Source organism: Amphibalanus amphitrite, unplaced genomic scaffold (assembly GCF_019059575.1).
Source record: "Amphibalanus amphitrite isolate SeventyFive unplaced genomic scaffold, NRLGWU_Aamphi_draft 001215F_arrow, whole genome shotgun sequence".
NCBI lineage: Eukaryota > Metazoa > Arthropoda > Thecostraca > Balanomorpha > Balanidae > Amphibalanus > Amphibalanus amphitrite.
This window is the reverse complement of record NW_024882709.1, coordinates 9,481-25,524: the sequence shown is the minus strand read 5'-3', so window position 1 is coordinate 25,524 and position 16,044 is coordinate 9,481. Positions and strand designations below refer to the sequence as shown.

General features: G+C 56.8%; 1 protein-coding gene across 1 annotated transcript; it reads right to left on the bottom strand.

The window, feature by feature from the left end:
* Positions 1 to 3,617: 3,617 nt before the first annotated feature.
* Positions 3,618 to 13,574, bottom strand: LOC122371205. Its single transcript, XM_043347353.1, has 12 exons — positions 10,882 to 13,574; positions 10,399 to 10,604; positions 9,722 to 10,019; positions 9,256 to 9,399; positions 8,745 to 8,879; positions 8,470 to 8,537; positions 7,778 to 7,892; positions 6,582 to 6,792; positions 6,072 to 6,224; positions 5,547 to 5,717; positions 4,868 to 5,058; positions 3,618 to 3,896 (listed from the first exon to the last, which is right to left on the bottom strand). The coding sequence occupies exons 1-12, from the start codon at positions 13,480 to 13,482 to the stop codon at positions 3,843 to 3,845; spliced, it is 4,347 nt and encodes a 1,448-aa protein (XP_043203288.1). The 5' UTR covers positions 13,483 to 13,574; the 3' UTR covers positions 3,618 to 3,842.
* Positions 13,575 to 16,044: the final 2,470 nt, after the last annotated feature.

The following is a 16,044-nucleotide window of genomic DNA, read 5'->3' as shown; positions in this document are numbered from 1 at the left end:
TGGGAGGTAAAAAATAACCCCCCTTTTTGAGGATGCAGGAAGAGGATGCACAATAACTTTGTATATGTTATCACATGATACCTTTCATTCACTGTTCGTAAAACTGGTGCAGCATCGTGATCTTCGCCCAAATGACTCGCTTCACGAATAGGACCCCCAATTCCCAGTGCTCTGGAGCCGCCCCTGGTAAAGTTATGAACTTGAAATTTTCAGGGAATGTGCCCAATTTAGTTTTACGAAAAGTCAGAAAATTTCAGCATCGTAGCTTCAGCGGTTTCGGAGATATTCCCGAAAAACCTGAGGGGTGGATAAAAACAACCCCCCTGCCACTAATAGGGTTAGGTCAGGATTGAAGCTCGAAAAAGCTTCTCCTCACCGTAAGAAGTATTTTGGTATGTTAAACTTTGTGAAAGCCCTATCGTTGTGTTTTACGAATATCGATCTGAGCGCAAATGTGAATATCATTCAAGGTCATCGATAGGTCGGGACGAATATGAATCTGAATGTCGAAGAAGGTCATCGATATTCGAATGAACCTCAATGATGGACGTGGATGTTAACATGATGCAACCATACCCGCATTCCAAGTGCGCATTTCTCCCACCATATGGCGGTTACATTCGCGCCTGCAGGCGGGCTGTGCCGCAACGCTCTCAAAGTACTTGTTTCTCTCACTAGATGGCAGGAGTGATACGCGCCTGCAGCTAGGCTGTGCCGCAATGCTACCCAAGTATGCGTTTCTGCCACTAGATGACGTTAGTAGTAGCGACGCCTGCAGATAGACTGTGCCGCCAGACCGCGTAGTTTACATTCCCGTCACTAGATGTCACTGGTGTTGGGCGCCTGTGGATAGACTGTGCCGCCGGGCACTACTTAGTGTGGGCGGACGGGCGGGCGCAGCCGGCAGGCGGGGTAGGGAGTGGGGAGACGGAGTGAGGAGTGGGGAGATGGAGTGGGGAGTGGGGAGACGGAGTGGGGAGTGGGGAGACGGAGTGGGGAGTGGGGAGATGGAGTGGGGAGACGGAGTGGGGAGTGGGGAGATGGAGTGGGGAGTGGGGAGACGGAGTGGGGAGTGGGGAGACGGAGTGGGGAGTGGGGAGATGGAGTGGGGAGTGGGGAGACGGAGTGGGGAGTGGGGAGACAGAGTGGGGAGTGGGGAGACGGAGTGGGGAGTGGGGAGACGGAGTGGGGAGTGGGGAGACGGAGTGGGGAGTGGGGAGATGGAGTGGGGAGTGGGGAGGTGGAGTGGGGAGACGGAGTGGGGAGTGGGGAGACGGAGTGGGGAGTGGGGAGACGGAGTGGGGAGTGGGGAGATGGAGTGGGGAGACGGAGTGGGGAGTGGGGAGACGGAGTGGGGAGTGGGGAGATGGAGTGGGGAGTGGGGAGACGGAGTGGGGAGGGGGAAAGGGAGTGGGGAGTGGGGAGTGGGGGAGTGGGGAGTGGGGAGATGGAGTGGGGAGTGGGGAGACGGAGTGGGGAGTGGGGAGACGGAGTGGGGAGTGGGGAGATGGAGTGGGGAGTGGGGAGACGGAGTGGGGAGGGGGAAAGGGAGTGGGGAGTGGGGAGATGGAGTGGGGAGTGGGGAGACGGAGTGGGGAGTGGGGAGATGGAGTGGGGAGTGGGGAGTGGGGAGACGGAGTGGGGAGTGGGGAGTGGGGAGACGGAGTGGGGAGTGGGGAGTGGGGAGACGTGAGTCACTGAAAGTAAACACTGCATTGAAATTCATGGGTCTTACTCTGTATTTTGGGAGGTATCACACCAATTTCATTGCCGGCGGGTTTAGGGAGGGAGTTTTCATAACTGTTGATCATTGATGGTTTTATCAATGACCTAAAACTCTTCCCGTGTATCCACCTGTGTATTTCTATGATTCCTCATTACATTTTTGTAGTTGTTTTATTACCTACAAATTTAAAACCGCCTACAGTCATATTTGTTGTTTCAATGGACTAATAATACCTAAGGATCCCGATCATTTTGAAACGTATTTGGTGACTTGACCAAATATAATATATCTTTAGGTATCATTTGTTTTTCTGGTTTCTTTTTCTACAGATGCACATCCTCCATATCTAATTCTTTATGAATTAGCAGAATAAATGTAATGACATTTTCTCGTTTTCGTTTCAGTTTCATCGTTAGTTCTGTTTCATTACTGCCTCGTCGACGTACCGTTCCTAGCCAGCCCCTCCCTGTCCGGTTCCAGCCCCGTCCCGCCTGTTCCCTTCCCACTCAGTGACGTATCGTCCTTGTCCGCCTCTCTCCGCTGTGAGCCGCGGGTCGTGACTGCGGAGACGGACGGCGTAGGCGGCCGAGGGTGGGGCGGGAGCCACGGACGGGGGAGGGGTGCATTTATGACCGCCAAACCGGCTGTGCCAGCCCGCCGGCCGGCGCGGCGGCAGGGGGAGGGGCAGGGGTGCGGCGGCACGCGGGGTGATGTCATCACAGTGGCTGGCGGCTGCAATCCGGCAGATGGGGGGGGGGGGTGAGGGGACAACAGCGACTGGTCGGGACAGAGCAGTGGGAGCTACAGGTGCCGGCTAGGAAAGAGCAATGGGAGTCACATTCCACTCATTCCAGTACCCGTCCGAGCTGCCGATGCGTGGTATGCTCAGGTAATTGTTCCGGCGTCGCCAGGAGGCGGTACTTGTCCATCTCTATGGTCGCCGGCCGGTGAGAGGGCGGCGGCCGCCACGTGCATCCCACCGCTCTCCCCCCCCCCCCCACCGCCGCTACCGCCCCCACACCGGCCGTCAAGGAAGCCGCATCGCACCTTACCAGACGCGGGATAACACCTCCCTGACGTTTTAAGAAAGAGAGTGCGAGATACAGAGTGTGAGAGAGAGAGAGAGAGAGAGAGAGGGAGAGAGAGAGAGAGAGAGAGAGAGAGAGAGAGAGAGAGAGAGAGAGAGAGAGAGAGAGAGAGAGAGAGAGGAGAGAGAGAGAGAGAGAGAGAGAGAGAGAGAGAGAGAGAAAGAGAGCGGGCAGACATTGATGCCAGGTGAAACGTACCGACAAAACCTAGTAGCTACATACAACAGACAACTAGGTACCAAATGCTCCATGAAGAATTGTGGAGGCGCTAGTGCTTCCAGCCCGTAAATCGGCGAGTCTGAAGCTGCTGAAGCCTGGTGGCGAGTCACTGTAACTGCAACTGTAAACCGCTCGATGTAGAGGCGCTACATCAATGTGAGGCACCACGGTGTGAATGCATACGACACCGCCTATATTACGTAGTATATGATACATATGGCCGCCTACTTCACGTAATATATGACCGTCATTAAATATTTAACGTGCTAATGTAATCGTCTATTTATACTCTCCGCGGAATATGTGACCGCCTATTCGCTGTGACCGTCTTTTTACCGTGGTTCAGGTGTTTGACAATGCTGGACAGTGTTCGTTGATTGACCGATGTTCGGACTGATTCACATTATGTCCAAAAGGCGTGCACCATTTTCTTATCTCGATTGCTGGCGCCCGTGTATTGCGCAAGAAGCAAAGCTCACCATCTAAAAATCAACTACCTTTACAAAATATATATTTTATGATGCATTCGCATTTTTTTTCGGGATCCCCATTCGATTGTCCCTTTGAGCGAGCCAAACACTGCATACAGTCTCAAAATTATATTGTCACAATACCACTTCACTATGCGGTCAGTGTTCACGGCTGTAGGTACAGCTCTCTCCCCTCTGAGCACACCCGGGTCCTCTCCCCGACTCCAGCGCCTCTGTTTAGGGCGCCCCGCGGGTCACACGTGACCGCCGGTCGGTCCCCATACCGGCCCCGTCCGCCGGCCCGTCCGGTATATCACATCAGCAGTCGATAGTTGACGGCTAGCCGCCAATCAGCGACACCAGCGCGTCCTCATAGTCGGACGTGGACTTGGTCTGGAACGGGATAAAACACTGGCGTCAACACCGCGGAGTGGTCATACGGGGCAGATTGGAGGAGCGGATACATCAGTGATACGGGCCAGAATGTAGGGGCGGATACATAAGTGATACGGGCCAGAATGTAGGGGCGGATACATCAGTGATACGGGCCAGAATGTAGGGGCGGATACAGCTCTGGCGTAAGTACGGGGAAGTTGGGGCGAGACTATCGGAACGAATATAGCACCGGTAAATACGGAAAACTGAGCACATGGCAAGGTCATCGAACGTTTATATAGATTTCAGCATTTTACGTCGTCAATTTTACGAAAATATATTTACGTCCTTATTGTCGAAAAACATAGTCATATTTTTCATTAATGATTAAATAAAAATTGTTGCATTTATAAACAAGTACACAAAACATCAACGTGGATAAACGACACAACTTGAATTCGACTTTACTAGGCTGCGCAATGTGCATTGTGTTGAAGTTCGTACAGTCCACAGCAGAAGTAATGTGCGGTTTCAGTCAAGAGTATGTTCTGCTTCTGAAGCTTTGGAACGATTAGCCACACTACAATGAAACTTTGAATGTAGCTTACATGTATCGTCACATTTGCAGCTGCAACTTTATCTTTTGACGTCTTCCTTTCGATTACTCCGCATTAAAAAAATCGCCAGTCAAAGCCATCCGTTGAGATTGGTAAAACAGCACATTACTTTAGCGGTGGGCCGTACGTTAAGCGGCGTATGGTGTATGCTGCCGAGTGCGCTGCGTGTATCTGAGTGTCCCTCGCTACCCCCGTGTCTCCTCCGTACGTCGATATCGTCTTTGAGCGAGTTCCCGCAGCGGCGCTGGCACTGTGCGCGGTTTTGGTACGTGTGCTGTGTGCTGTGCTGTGTGTGGTGTGCTGTGTGCTGTGTGTGTGTGTGTGCAGTGTGTACCGTGTGCTGTCTGTGACCGGTGATACCGTGTCCCGTACCTCGATATCGTCTTTGAGCGAGTTGCCGTAGCGGCGCTGGTACTCCTGCGCGATGGAGCCCAGGTCCCGCTCGGCCCTGGAGATGATGATCCGCCGCAGAGACGAGTCGTCCTTGGAGATCACCCCGCGGCCCCACAGTGCGTCGTACAGCCGGCCGGCGAAATAGGCCGGCAGGTTCCTGGTCACCTCCACTGCCGAGGGAGCGGGGCAGAGCGGTCAGAGGTGGGGAGGGGACAGAGGGGTCAGAGGTGGGGAGGAGGGGGAGAGCGGTCAGAGGTGGGGGGGGGGGGGGGGGAGCGGGACAGAGCGGTCAGAGGTGGGGAGGGGCAGAGGGGTCAGAGGTGGGGAGGAGGGGGAGAGCGGTCAGAGGTGGGGGGGGGGGGGGGAGCGGGACAGAGCGGTCAGAGGTGGGGAGGGGCAGAGGGGTCACAGGTGGGGAGGGGCAGAGGGGTCAGAGGTGGGGTAGGGGCAAGTCAGCAATCGAGTCTCCGATGGGACGAGCTAGAGTAACCCGACGTGTGTAATTTAACCATCGCCTAGAGAACGACTGAAGTGAAACGCGAGATGGTGAGCTCTTAGACATTTATCAATGAAGCATTTACCCGATTTATAACGTTTAGAACTGTCATCCCCAGTATCACTATTGTCGTCAGCCCCAGTCCTCCCCTCCCGTCCTCACCGATGGCCAGTACGGCGTCCTCTGTGTGCCGGCTGAACTCATCCTCCAGCGCATCCTCGAACGTCTCGCCGGCGAGCTGCTCGTACTCGGAGAAGATGAGCGCCAGCTGCGCGTAGTTCTCGTGCGTCAGATAGTACTTGAACGTCTCCTCACTGGTGCCCAGCCCTTCACCTGGCCAAACAGCGGCAGAGAACGGTCAGTGGTGTCCAACCTAAGACGGGATTGAAGGTTGTCAATGCTGTCACGCTGAGCTTAACTTTATAGCAAAGTACCGTTGCAAAACACCGATATATCTTAGTGTTAGCTATCGATTTCCGTACATATTGTCATTCTTATGCTTCAATTTAGGCTTCCGAAAAGTTGTAAACCTTCATCAAGGATAGCTGTACATCACGTTTAATGAATTTTACCAAACGTAACACCAGCCCCAACACGGTAAAACTATCAAACTAACACTAACATGGTAACACCTCGATCAAACTCGGTAGCAATCACCCGGCCCTGTTCAGACCCGCGGCTCCGTACCTGCGCTGCGCAGGGCGGCCGCCTGCTCGCGCGCCCGCCGTCGGTCCACGGTGAAGCTGTTGTCGCGCGTGCCGTTAGCCAGAGCCACCAGAATGTCCTCCAGGTCGCCGGAGAAGTCGTCGGCAATGTCGTCCTCCAGCGTGTGGCCGGACTCTGCGGGAGGCGGACGGGGTTAGACACCGGGAGACTAAACATAGTTGAAGGACATTGACGGCTGAAGTACAATGAACCTACATGGTCGGAAAGAGTCCAAGGTCGATGTTTTTACTTTTCGTTAGAAGAAGAAAGGACACATTCGCACAAAAATGACGATGCTTTAATAGTGAGAAAAGACAAAAGACAGACATATGTTATAGCCCAAGAATATTCGCACGAGCCTGCTAATGCACGGAAGCACACTATACAGATCTAATGTCCGAGATCCGGTGACTAGTCCTTTGGCTAGTCACCTCGAAACATTCATTATCGAGTACAAGCGTAGAATTTGGGTTTCATCTCTGGTCCACCGACCTGCGTAGAAGTAGGGTTTGATGGCGGCGATCTCCTGGTTAGTGCTGCTGATCAGTGTCTCGAGCACCACGTCCTCGTCCGTGCCCAGACGGTCCATGCCCTCGTGCAGCCGCTTGGCCAGGTACTCCTCCATGGAGGCGCCGTCCAGCAGCTCGACCATCAGGTCCTCGTAGTTGCCCGTCGAGTACCTCTCGATCTTGTCCGCCAGGTTCTGCGGCACAGCACGTCAGAGGTGTGAGGTATCCATCGGATGACTTCATATTAGTCTCAGAGAGTTGGTCGCAGGCTGATGACATTGCGAGACGAACTCACAGCGGTACTATACTGCTGGATCTGTCACTACCGCTGAGGCTTAGCAGGTGTTCGGAGTCAGGGAGTCAGCCACAATTGGCTGTTTTTCGTATGTCATTAAACAGCTTTAATCCACGTATTTTTATACAAATCCTGCAACTTTTCCGACCCGGACGGATTATCAACCCTCATATCCTACAGCATATTCTGTCCCATTACCCCGTTGACATGGACAGTCTCTGTATGTGGGCGGACTGAGCTATGTGCTGTAGCTGAGACGGTCTACCCTGCTCCGTCCCTAGCCGGGCCACTGGTGGCTCTGTGACCGCGCGGCCCGACACAGGCGTCTGGGTCCCGTCTCCCCACTGTAAACACACGGCCGACCTCGGCCGGCGGCAGCCAGGGGCCGCCGGCGGACCGGGGCCAGCGGATCTGGGACAGCGGGCCACCGGCGGCGCTGGACGAAAACACGGCCACGGGACAAGGCCAACGCTGGACGACATCGGGGCCTTAGTGAAGCAGCTCAGGGCCGGACAAATGTCGGACACCCGGGCCAGGCACCGAGTTTAACAGAACCAGGGCTCTACCATCCGTCGGCAGCTGCAGCCTGGAGCAGCCGGGTGTATACCACGAACCAGAAGTTTAGCAGAGCCGAACTATCAGTCTCTTCCAGAAGCTGATGACCAGAACTAGGTCACGAAGCCGCCAGTAGCGAATGAAGCAGGACCGGGTAACCTCATTATCTTTTTACCAGCCCAGTGTTTGACAGTGGTGACCTAAAACCGCGTCCCTCGACGTCTCCGAAATGGATAGTTACTGAGAGTTGAGAGTGAGAAACTCCAGTACTGCTGTCAGTGATGACAGCAGCACGGGCGTTCTCACAATATCACCCATATCCTTCTCACCGAGCCTGTGAGCCGCGCGAAGGCCTGCTTGATGAGGGCGCGCTCCTTGAAGGTCCTCTTGGTGAGGATACCGATCAGGACGTCGTCGTCGACTCCGAACAGGCCGAACGCGTCGCTGTGGGAGATTGTATTCAGTGTCAGACGGGGGATCAACAATACTGAGCGGCTGGGTACAGAGGTGGGGCGAGATGGCAGCGACACGTGACAGGTTAGCTGACTGCGACACTATCCGGGTCAACTGTCAGCAATATCACTATATTAGTCAGCTGTCTCACTGTCAAATCGCAGTCAGCTGACTGTCAGTGGTGACCCGACCCTGCTCAGCTGACTGTCGGCGGTGATATCACCTCGGTCAACTCCCAGCGGGGGCCGATCGTGCCCGTATCAGAACAGTCCTAACATTCCTAGTTTTCCGTCGACCAGTGTTTACGGTGGCTGTGACGAGAGACAGACGTCTGCGGCGGCAGCGGCGGCCGAGCAGCGCCTGGTACCGACAGGACCGGCACACGTACAAACCTCCACTGCCGTCTAACATCCACTTCATACAAGCTTATTCAGCGGCCCCTGACTAGGTCACACGGAGCCTACGTATAAATCGGACCGAACATTGAAAATGATACTTGCTCGTTAGGATTTTTCCGGATTATGTAACGACTATTCTCAGATGAACAAAAACAAACGATAATACTCACTTCAGCGCTCTGGCGTCCCGCTCAGCGTCGAAGTACGGCGTAGGTCGGAGAGTCGGCAGAACGTTGAACTGAAAAGGATTGGGGAAAATGTTACGTTATCAGCAGTCAAATGGAAACCATTATCGCAAGTAGGAATGCATTACTAGTTCCTATGAAATATACCAACAAAATTGATTTTTCTCGAGAGCCAGCGTCCCCCCATTTGCGTACCAGCGGGTTCCTGACTCAGTGAGTTAGTGTGAGTTTCTCTCCCCGGTAGTCTCCCCGTTTCTCACCTGGTGAGTGCTGGAGCAGGCGACGCTCAGCGGGTACGACTTGCAGAACCGGTACATGTCGTACTCGATACGGTCCAGGCTGCTGGCGGGCGGACGGACCGCCGGGCCGCCCGACTGCGGACGGGAGCAGCACACCTGCAGAGGGGGGGGGGGGGGGTCAGAGTGGCGGCCCGAACGAAACGGGCTAAGTCGGTGTTCCGAGGATCGGAAACGTCTTTAAAGACTGTCCCGCTTGACTCGTCTCCCTTTTATTGACCCGTCCCCCTTTTACTGACCTGCCCACCCCTTTATTGGCCTGTCACCGTTCACTGACTCTGCCCCCTTTTATTGACCCATTTAATGACCCATCCCCATTTACTGACCTTCTGCCTTTCATGGACCAATCCCTCACTCTTTATTGACCCACACCCCTTTATGGACCCAGAACCTTTCACTGAACCCTGACCGGACCTATCTGACTCCGTGAATGGCTATTGGCATGTGCCCAAAATCTGGCCCTGTCCATACTTACCTGAGTGCCCGGACAGGTGGGCGCGTTGACGTTGGTGTAGCGGGTGAGGATATCCTGCTGGCGGCACTGATTTCCAGGCACGCAGCTGCACGGCGCCGGCGGGGTAGTCGGCTGCACCTGGGCCCACGGCACCGCGCAGCACACCTGAAAACAGCACAGCACAGCACAGAGTGATAGAACGGCACACCTGATAATAGCATTACACAGTGTGATGGCAATGCATATCTGAACAACGATACGCGATATGTGCACGGTGATGTTGAAACTCAACTGCCTTTGCCAAGAACGCAAAACGCTACTGGATAATGCCGATTTCCAGTTAACGTTCGTTCTCCAATCCTCGCCTGTCCAGCAAACATCATGACGAATGAATTGGTCAGATCACCAATCTCCTGTCACCCTGTCACCGCTATCACCTGTGAGCTCACCGATCACCTGTGAGCTCAGCCGTCACCTGTGAGCTCACCTGTCCGTCGTAGCTGCAGCGTCCCGTCTGCGAGACCTGGCGCATGTCGACGAGCAGCTGCTGCGAGGCGCCGATCTGGCCGCCCTGACACAGGTACGAGGAGACGCACACGCAGGGCTGGGAGCTGGAGACGTGCGGCGCCAGCGGCGAGGAGCGGCCGGCCAGCTCCAGCTCGGCAGTCGGCACAGAGGTGACCACGCCCGGCCGGAGGCCCGGAGTGGACTCCAGCTGACGGAGCACCTCCGGCGGCGTGTCACAGCACACCCGGAACCCGGAGCACTGCTTCCGGGAGCCAATACTGTGGGACGGACACAGCGTCAGTACAGACCCGGAACACAGTCAGTACAGACCCGGAACACAGAGTCAGTACGGACCCGGAACCCGGAGCACTGTTTCCGGGAGCCGATACTGCAGGACGGACACGGGAGGGGAGGAATCAGTGGAGACACATACATATGCACGGATACGACACGAAATATACTTCGACTCTGAACAATGACGGCAGAGGAACACTTATCGCTACCACTACTCGCAGGTCTAAAATGCCTGAATGAGTAAATGCTGTTCGGGCTGAGGTCGGGTTGGACCCAGTGAAGTGTTGAAGGTCGGGTTTAACCCACCTGAAGTCGAGGTCTGGTTGGACCCACCTGAAGTCTGACAGGTCAGGTTTAACCCACCTGAAGTCGAGCAGGTCGGCGCCGTGGTGCAGCAGGTTGCCGTCCGAGCAGCGGTCGAAGCGCACGCAGACGCAGCTGTCGCCGGCCTCGGCGGCGGCGCGCGGCGTCTCGTCTCGGCCGGTGAACAGGTCGGTCCAGCCGCGACGGTGACGCTGCGACTGCTGCGAGTAGCTGCTCCAATAGCTGGAGCCCGACTCCAGCGGCGCCTGACGGGACAGAGACTCAGTGAGGGCCGGGAAGGCCGAGCTGTAAGACGCTTCAGAAGGCGAATAGTGCTCTATGCAAGGCACCACTTGGTATGAAGTTTCGGAGGAACAACAGACAAGACGGTCTGATATAATGTGAGTTATGTTAGACATGTGCTTTGAGCTTTAAGTATAAGTTTGTTGTTCGTATGAACGTTAAGCATGGACAGTTTGATGAAACAGCTGATAAAATCGATGCTTCTTAGAGTTCTGAGTTGGTCGTCGGCGCTACACTCACCGCCTGCGAGGAGTGAGAGCTGGACGAGTAGCGGTAGCTGGAGCCGCTGCCGCCCGCGGAGCCGGCAGGGTACTGGTGGGAGCCGCCGCCGGACGGCACCAGTCCTCCCGAGGAGCCGCTCTCAGAGCGGGAGGACCAGGAGGACGAGGACCGGTAGCTCGAGCCGCTCGAGTAGCCGCCCGACGAGCCGCCCGCCAGGCCCAGGTCGCCCCCGGACAGACCCAGGTCGCCGCCGGCGTCCCCGGACACCACGCGCCGCTCGGAGTAGTGGCGGGACGAGGTCACCGACTCGCCGCCGGAGAGGCCCGCGTCTCCGCCGGCCAGCAGGCCCGCGCCGCCGCCGCCGCCGCTCGAGGTGGAGTGCTGGGCCGAGTAGCGCCGCGAGGAGCTGGTCACCTCCGGCCGCTGAGCGCTGTGCTGGCCGCGCAAACCGGCGCCACCGGCCAGCAGCGCGGCGTCGCCCTGCTCGCCGGACGAGGTCGAGCTGGAGGAGCTGCGGTAGGAGTAGTGGCGCGAGCTGCTGGAGGAGCCCAGCTGCGGGCCCGGCAGGTCGACCGGCCGGTCCGGGTAGCGCGGGTAGCCGCCCGTGGTGGCCTGCTCGCCGCTGTCCTCTCCGGAGACGACGCGCCGCTCCGAGTAGTGCCGGCGGCTGGAGATGACCCGCGAGCCGCTCTGCTCGGCAGAGTCCTCCTTGTCGGTGTAGCCGGAGCCGTGGGCGCCGGACAGCAGGTCGGCGCCGGCGCCGCGGTACCCCGAGCTGGTCCTCTCGTACGAGTGGGTGCGGCGGCTGTGGCCGGCGCTGCTGTCGGCAGGGTAGAGCGGCCGGCGCGGGTCCGCCGGCTCGGGCAGCTGCTCGCCGGAGGAGCTGCGGCTGCGGTAGCTGTATTGGCGCGTGCTGCTCGTCTGGCCGCCGGTGACGGCCGGCAGAGGCGCGGCGCCCGAGGTCTCGGTGCGCGAGTGCTCGGTGCGACTCACTTCGGTGCGCCGGTGGCCGCCGGACACGTCCCTGGCGTCATCGTACCGCGAGAGCGAGCTCTGCAGGCCGCGGAGGTCGACCGGCCGCTGCACGGGCGCCCGCTCGTCCGTGTCCACGTGCTGCACAATGTCCCTGAACAGGTCGCGCTCGCGCTGCACGAAGGCCGGGTCGGGGGTGGTGTGTCGGGGGACGGGGGCCGGGGTTGGCAACAGCGGAGCCGGCTCCTCGGCCGGCTGGGACACCAGCTGACGCTTACAGCAGACCATCGGGCGGCGGCACTTCTGCAGGCCGGCCAGCGAAAAGTCGCGCTCGCGGTAGGAGCAGGTGTCGCGCGGCACGCAGTTGCAGGCGGGCTCCTCGCGCACCTGGGGCTCGGCCTGCGGCCGGCGCACGGGCCGCTCGGTGGGCGCCGGCCGCGGGTAGTCGGTGGGCACCCGCGGCAGCAACGGCCGCTGCTCGCGGCAGCACACCTCGTCGGTCCGGCAGCGGCTCAGCGCGGCCGCCGAGACCACCCGGTCCGAGTACAGACACCGCGAGCGGGACACGCAGGCGCAGCTCTCGGCGCCCTCCTCGCGGCGCGTCTCGGTGCGCTCCTCGCGGAAATAGGATGTGGAGCGGGACCCGGAGGACCCGCTGTGCGTCGGCCGCCGGCCGCCCGACCGTGAGCCGTACTCCGACTCGGCAGAGTCCGAGCCGAACTCAGAGTGGGACCGTGACCGCGAGTCGGACCGCGAGTCGAAGCGCGAGTCGAATCTGGCTCCGGAGCCGCGCACGCCGTGGATGTCGAACACGTCGTCGAAGCCGCGTCCGCCGACCATGTTCTGTCGCCGCCGGTTGTACTCGGCCTCAGAGATGGTGGCGCGGTCGAGCACGGCGCCGTCCGCGTCCCGGATCAGCTCCAGGCCGTACTCGCGCACGCCCTCGCTGTTCCGGCGGCCCGTGATGCTGGTGGTGTGCGTGCCGTTGCTGAACGAGTAGTGCGACTCCTCGCTGGAGAAGCTGGTGGTGGAGTGCCGGCCGTGGCCGCCGCGCCGGTGCGCCAGCCGCCGCTCCATCTCGGTCAGTAGCTCCTCGCCGGAGAGCCGGCGCGAGCTCAGGCCGTGCAGCTCGCCGCCGCCCAGCGACTCGAACCCGAAGCTGCCGTCGGAGCCGGTGAGGCCGAGGCTGGCGCGCCGCTGGCGGTACTCGGCCTCCGAGAGCACGGTGCTCTCGATGACGGCGCCGTCGGCCAGCCGCGTCATGCGCAGGTGGAACTGGGGCACGCCCTCGCTGGAGCGCTTGCTGGTGATGGTGGTGCTGTGCGTGCCGTTGCTGAAGGTGTACTCGGACTCCTCGCTGGAGAAGTGGTAGGTGCGCCGCTGTCCGCCGCCGCTGCGGCCGAGCAGGCCGGGCCGGTAGCGCGGCGCCAGCTGGCCGGAGCTCGTGTAGCGACTGCTGTGGGAGGAGGAGGTGCGGTAGCCGCCACCCGAGTGACCCCCGCCGCCGCCACAGATGTCACAGCCCTGGTCACCGCCGGCCGCGGCCCAGTCAGGCTGCCCGCCGACCAGCACCGTGCGGAACCTGTCAGCGGCGGCCGGCGCCGTCAGCACCGCCGCCACCGCCAGGCAGGCCACTAGCGCGCGCATCGCTCTCCGGGGTACCGGGGAGGGTCAGTCCAGTCCAGTCACACACACTGCTGCCACCGAGAGCCGCTGGAGGTCGGCCGGAACCGATTGGTGTGCGCCCCGGCGGCCACGGCCCTCTATATAGCCGCGGAAATATAAACACAGCGGCCGGGACGGACGGTGGCAGGAGCCAGGGACGGGACGGCACGGGCTGGCGCGTACGCAGCTCATTAGCTGCCAAATATCATTGGTCACAAGCTACACTGCTGCAGTGACAGCTGCAGCAGCATCGCCAGCTTCAGAAGCTTCAGCGGAAACGGCTGCAGAAGAGGGCACCGAAGAGGCTGGAACATCAGTTCCAGTTGTTGCAACAGCTGCTGCAGTCGTCTCAGTTGCACTTGCGAATCCAAATGCATTGCATTTTGCGGTACCCATTCAAAGACACATTCATCCGAGCTGTCATCAAACTATTCGATATCACTGCCGGATCTTGCGTACCAGATTAGCCGATTGCGGAGCCACCGGCGGTAAGTTATTGACGTCATGGAGTAAATTCATGGAATCTTGGATGACGCACGGGATGTTTTCGCGCGCTACCGGGCAGATTTCTCCAAACGTCGCTCACCCCGATCTGTCGAATGGTTCGCCTGTGAACGTCAGCCTCCGGTGACCTCTATAAAGGTCAATGGCATAGATCCAGCACTGTCGGAAAATTCAACATACCCTGGTCGGAATCACGCCGGCTCCAGAGACAAAGGTTTTTCTTAAAGTATGCGAGGAATAGCAAATCAGGGACTTCGTACTGCGTAGGCTGAGCAGCATCACTTCACAGCTGGGGGAAGAAAACTGTCGAGGACTGCACCAGCGCAGCAGCACGCTGCTCGAGAAAGACAGATGCTTTCAGTCCAAAGCAGGGCGTGTAAAAATCTGAAACTTCCAGCAGGGCGAGAGATTAGGTCATGCACAGACTTCTCTATACATGGACTGTGCACTGATCTGGCCGAAGTAGCATAAGGGGCCCAAAAGTGAACCTAGTTTTAACTTATTAAGAACCCTGCAAACCTGGCAAAATTTAACATGGATATTGTTTGAAGTTTTATCTGTCTAGTAAGTAAAAAAAAAAATGTTTTGATTTTGATATAAACAAAAAAAAAATCGTTAACAACAATAACAGTTTTCATGAAAATAGTAGTGGTAAATGATATCTGAGAATATCGGAGGTATCTCCCGCAAATAAGCACCAATGAGTTGCACGCAAATTCTTTATTTTCTGGAAATCCTGCCACAATCAAGCCAAGGCCCTAAAATTAAGCAAGGCTTCGCCACATTTAGGATATTTAGCCTATGATTTTAGTTGTCTATTTTCCATCTTTTCTATTTTCCTTTGAAAGGGTTTTTGATGACACGGAAGTGTACGGTACGTAATTGTTATTCTGGATATAGAATCACACGGCATCGGAGAGGAAGTGACAAGAGAAAGGGAAAGGTATCGGTATTTAGCTTTCCACGCGAATGTGCATTGCGAAAGAAGTGGCTGGAAGCAATCAGACGAGGTGTAAAAGAATCATACCCTAAAAGTGGTGGGGTTTGTGAGCTCCACTTTTCCAGTGATGACTTTTGTGTCACTGCCACGACAAGAAGAACCGACCGTCAGCGACGGCGCCTCAAGCCAACCGCAGTTCCAACAGTGCTCCCACCACGGGACAAGTAAGTTGATATGTTTATACCTCATCAAAGCAATATGGGCATTAGTAAGGTATTAAGGACATCTTAGGTGTTGAGGATGGTCTTTACATTTTGACACCTGTGAAAATTTGGGAACTCTACCTCAAATGACCTTTGATCTGTTACGTCATTAATGTGATCATGTCAGACGTTAACCCGCGCCGGGCCGGTGCCCCATCAGCGGGCCGGGGGGGGGGGGGGCGTCGTAGAGACAAGCGGTAGGCGGCGTTCGAAAGAACGGTAAAAAAAAAACAGTAAGAAAGTACTTCGGTCATTTTTCGGTCAGGTCAAAAACTGGGTCACCAACCAGAGGTAACCGAAGAAAAATGTTCGTTTTTACTTCTGATGGTTTTCTTGAATAACTTTTGATCCAGACAACTCTGACGGCCCGGAGTTGGAGTCGGTTTCAGCACATTTTAATCTTTTCCTTTTCTGACCCGACCCGACCTTACAAGCTGACCTTACATGACCTCCGTAGGCCGAACTGTTAACCTGCATGCATACATAGCGGTTAAAAAGGGTCGCACATGCTGCTGAATTGTTCTTTTTGTGTATATAACTGTATATAACTTCTTTTTGTGTATATAAGTTCCGAGCTACATTTATCAATTTATAGCATTTATCCGGCAATGTCCAAATTACCCATGTATGCTAATTTGTTTCCCATATATTTTGCAACCGTTGCTAAATGCAGTTGTGAAGTGAAATATTTCTCTCCTTTTGCAGGAATGAGAGCGGACAGGAGACTCCACGACCCACTATACGCGCGACTCCAACAGCACGAAGGCTGCTGCAAAGAGAACTGTGGGAGGAACAAGCCGCATCCATGTTTCGTTCCGAGAACGTGGCATCTCTTAC

What these genes read in the sequence shown, in the direction of transcription:
- LOC122371205 (XM_043347353.1), bottom strand. Translation starts at nt 13,482, where the DNA reads ATGCGCGCGCTAGTGGCCTGCCTGGCGGTGGCGGCGGTGCTGACGGCG. An exon ending in GGACGCCGTACTGGCCATCG is followed by an intron (nt 5,059 to 5,546) that starts GTGAGGACGGGA and finishes CTCCCTCGGCAG; the next exon opens with TGGAGGTGACCAGGAACCTG. An exon ending in CGCTCAAAGACGATATCGAG is followed by an intron (nt 3,897 to 4,867) that starts GTACGGGACACG and finishes ATCCCGTTCCAG; the next exon opens with ACCAAGTCCACGTCCGACTA.